Source organism: Elephantulus edwardii, unplaced genomic scaffold, assembly GCF_000299155.1.
Source record: "Elephantulus edwardii isolate Elephantulus edwardi_28Jun2011 unplaced genomic scaffold, EleEdw1.0 scaffold00039, whole genome shotgun sequence".
NCBI lineage: Eukaryota > Metazoa > Chordata > Mammalia > Macroscelidea > Macroscelididae > Elephantulus > Elephantulus edwardii.
The window spans coordinates 3,762,197-3,763,950 of NW_006399789.1; the positions used below are offsets into that span (position 1 = coordinate 3,762,197).

At 38.7% G+C, this 1,754-nt stretch overlaps 1 protein-coding gene across 1 annotated transcript in view; it reads right to left on the reverse strand.

Moving 5' to 3' along the window:
* HECA (headcase homolog (Drosophila)) overlaps positions 1 to 1,328 on the reverse strand; it is a 72,757-nt gene extending 71,429 nt beyond the window's left edge. Inside the window, exon 1 of the mRNA XM_006885000.1 lies at positions 1,250 to 1,328. Within this exon, the coding sequence (XP_006885062.1) occupies positions 1,250 to 1,328 (79 nt within the window). The remainder of the gene's footprint in view (positions 1 to 1,249) is intronic.
* Between the last annotated feature and the right edge of the window lie 426 nt (positions 1,329 to 1,754).

A 1,754-nucleotide genomic window follows, 5' to 3' on the forward strand; every position in this document is an offset into this window, starting at 1 on the left:
TGAGCTTCTCCAGCGGTTCCTTCCACAGATGTAATCGATCTGATTCCTGTGCATACCATCAGGTGAAATCCAGGTATATAACCTGCGTTTGTGTCTCTTATAAAATAAGTTAATGAGAAGACAACCCATTAATTCTGGGCAACCACTAGTCCCAAAGTCCAGAGCAGAGCTTGGCGCAGCAAGAAGGAGCCTTGGATACCCTGTTAAACCATTTAGTAGGAAAGACGTGATCCTTTTAATCTCCCAATATATAGCAGGGGAAAGTGGCCTTTAAAGGGCCACATTGATAGGTATATTATCTACCTATTTGTGTGTGCCTATATATTTTTTAAATGTCTATTTTCTGCCTCATTCTGGCCTCCTCTAAGAATGAAAACAGGCTTGGTGTCTCTCTTTCTACCTGACTCTGAAGAATCTAGCATAAATCCTAACTGTTCGATAAATATTGTTGAATGAAAGCTGTTGAAAGCACTATGTTTTCCTGAATCTTAAAGTCTCAGCTAAACCATCAGTACTCTAAGAAGTCTCCCCTGACAGTTCAAATCTAGGTTTATCCCTGGGTGCTCTCTGTACATTTTCCACCAGAATAACTAGAACACTCATCACTGAAGTCACATTTTTATTTGTCTGGGTTCTTGCTAGACTACAAGCTGAATGATGGTAAAAACTATATCTGTCTTATTCATCATTGTATTTTCAATGCCTTGCATGACAGAAAGATTAATAAATGAATGAGCAGATGCTTTGGGGCAAGTGGATTCAGTGGCCACTTGGATAAGAGAAAACGGGGAAATGATGATGATGATGATGATGATGATAATTATGTGAAAGACAGTGCAGTTGTGAAAAAAAGTATTGAGATTTGTGTCACCTATTTAAACTTAGCTTAATTTCACTTCTGATATGCCTCAGGAAAGAGGGTTGACAGATCTCAAAACATTCTAGTGACCTTGACTTTTGCCTTTTTCTCCCTTGAATGTGTGTGTGTGTGCAATTTTTTTAAAAGCAGCAAGGAGAAATAAGCATTAGGTTTGAGTACAAGAAAATGGAGGTCATTATTTTCTTGAATAACACGCTGCTGTTGTGCCATATTGGATCCAAGTCAATGTGCATGTACCCTGCAGACAGACATTCACACAAGCTGCCTCCCACCTCTCTTAACACTGAGACTGAAGAATTGGAAACTTTCCCACAAAAATACCATAATTGGCTCAGAGCACACAGACATCCAGCCAGTTGCTGTTCTCACTGATTGTGTGAGCCACCTCCTTCTCATTCAAGCTCAGGCAAAATGGACAGGGAGGAAGAAGCTGGGCCACTTCTTCCATGCTTAACCTTGATGATCTATTTTTAGTCTTAGTCAAATTTGAAGCAGAAGCCATAGTTCCTTTTCTCTAGCTGCAAAAACTGTACTGAAATTAAGTTGTTAAAAACAAAGTTTAGGTTTGATTAAAGCACTTCGTTGAAAAAAAATTATGGATTTCCCCAGCAGTCCTGCTGTTTTGATCTTTTTTTCTTCTGTCCCCTTTACCCCATAATTTTTTTTAAGGTTCAAAAGCAAAAGGGAGACAGAGAATACACTAAAAACAAAACAAAACAAAAAAAAAAAACAACCTCCTTCATATTGAGACAGAGCCGACTACATAGGTGACCCTCTATTAAATTTCCTAAGCTGTAAATCACACAGGATCCTTCTTTCTTTTGAAGAATCTCTGATTGATTTGAACTGCCAGTGAGGTGTGACCTTTTGGTTA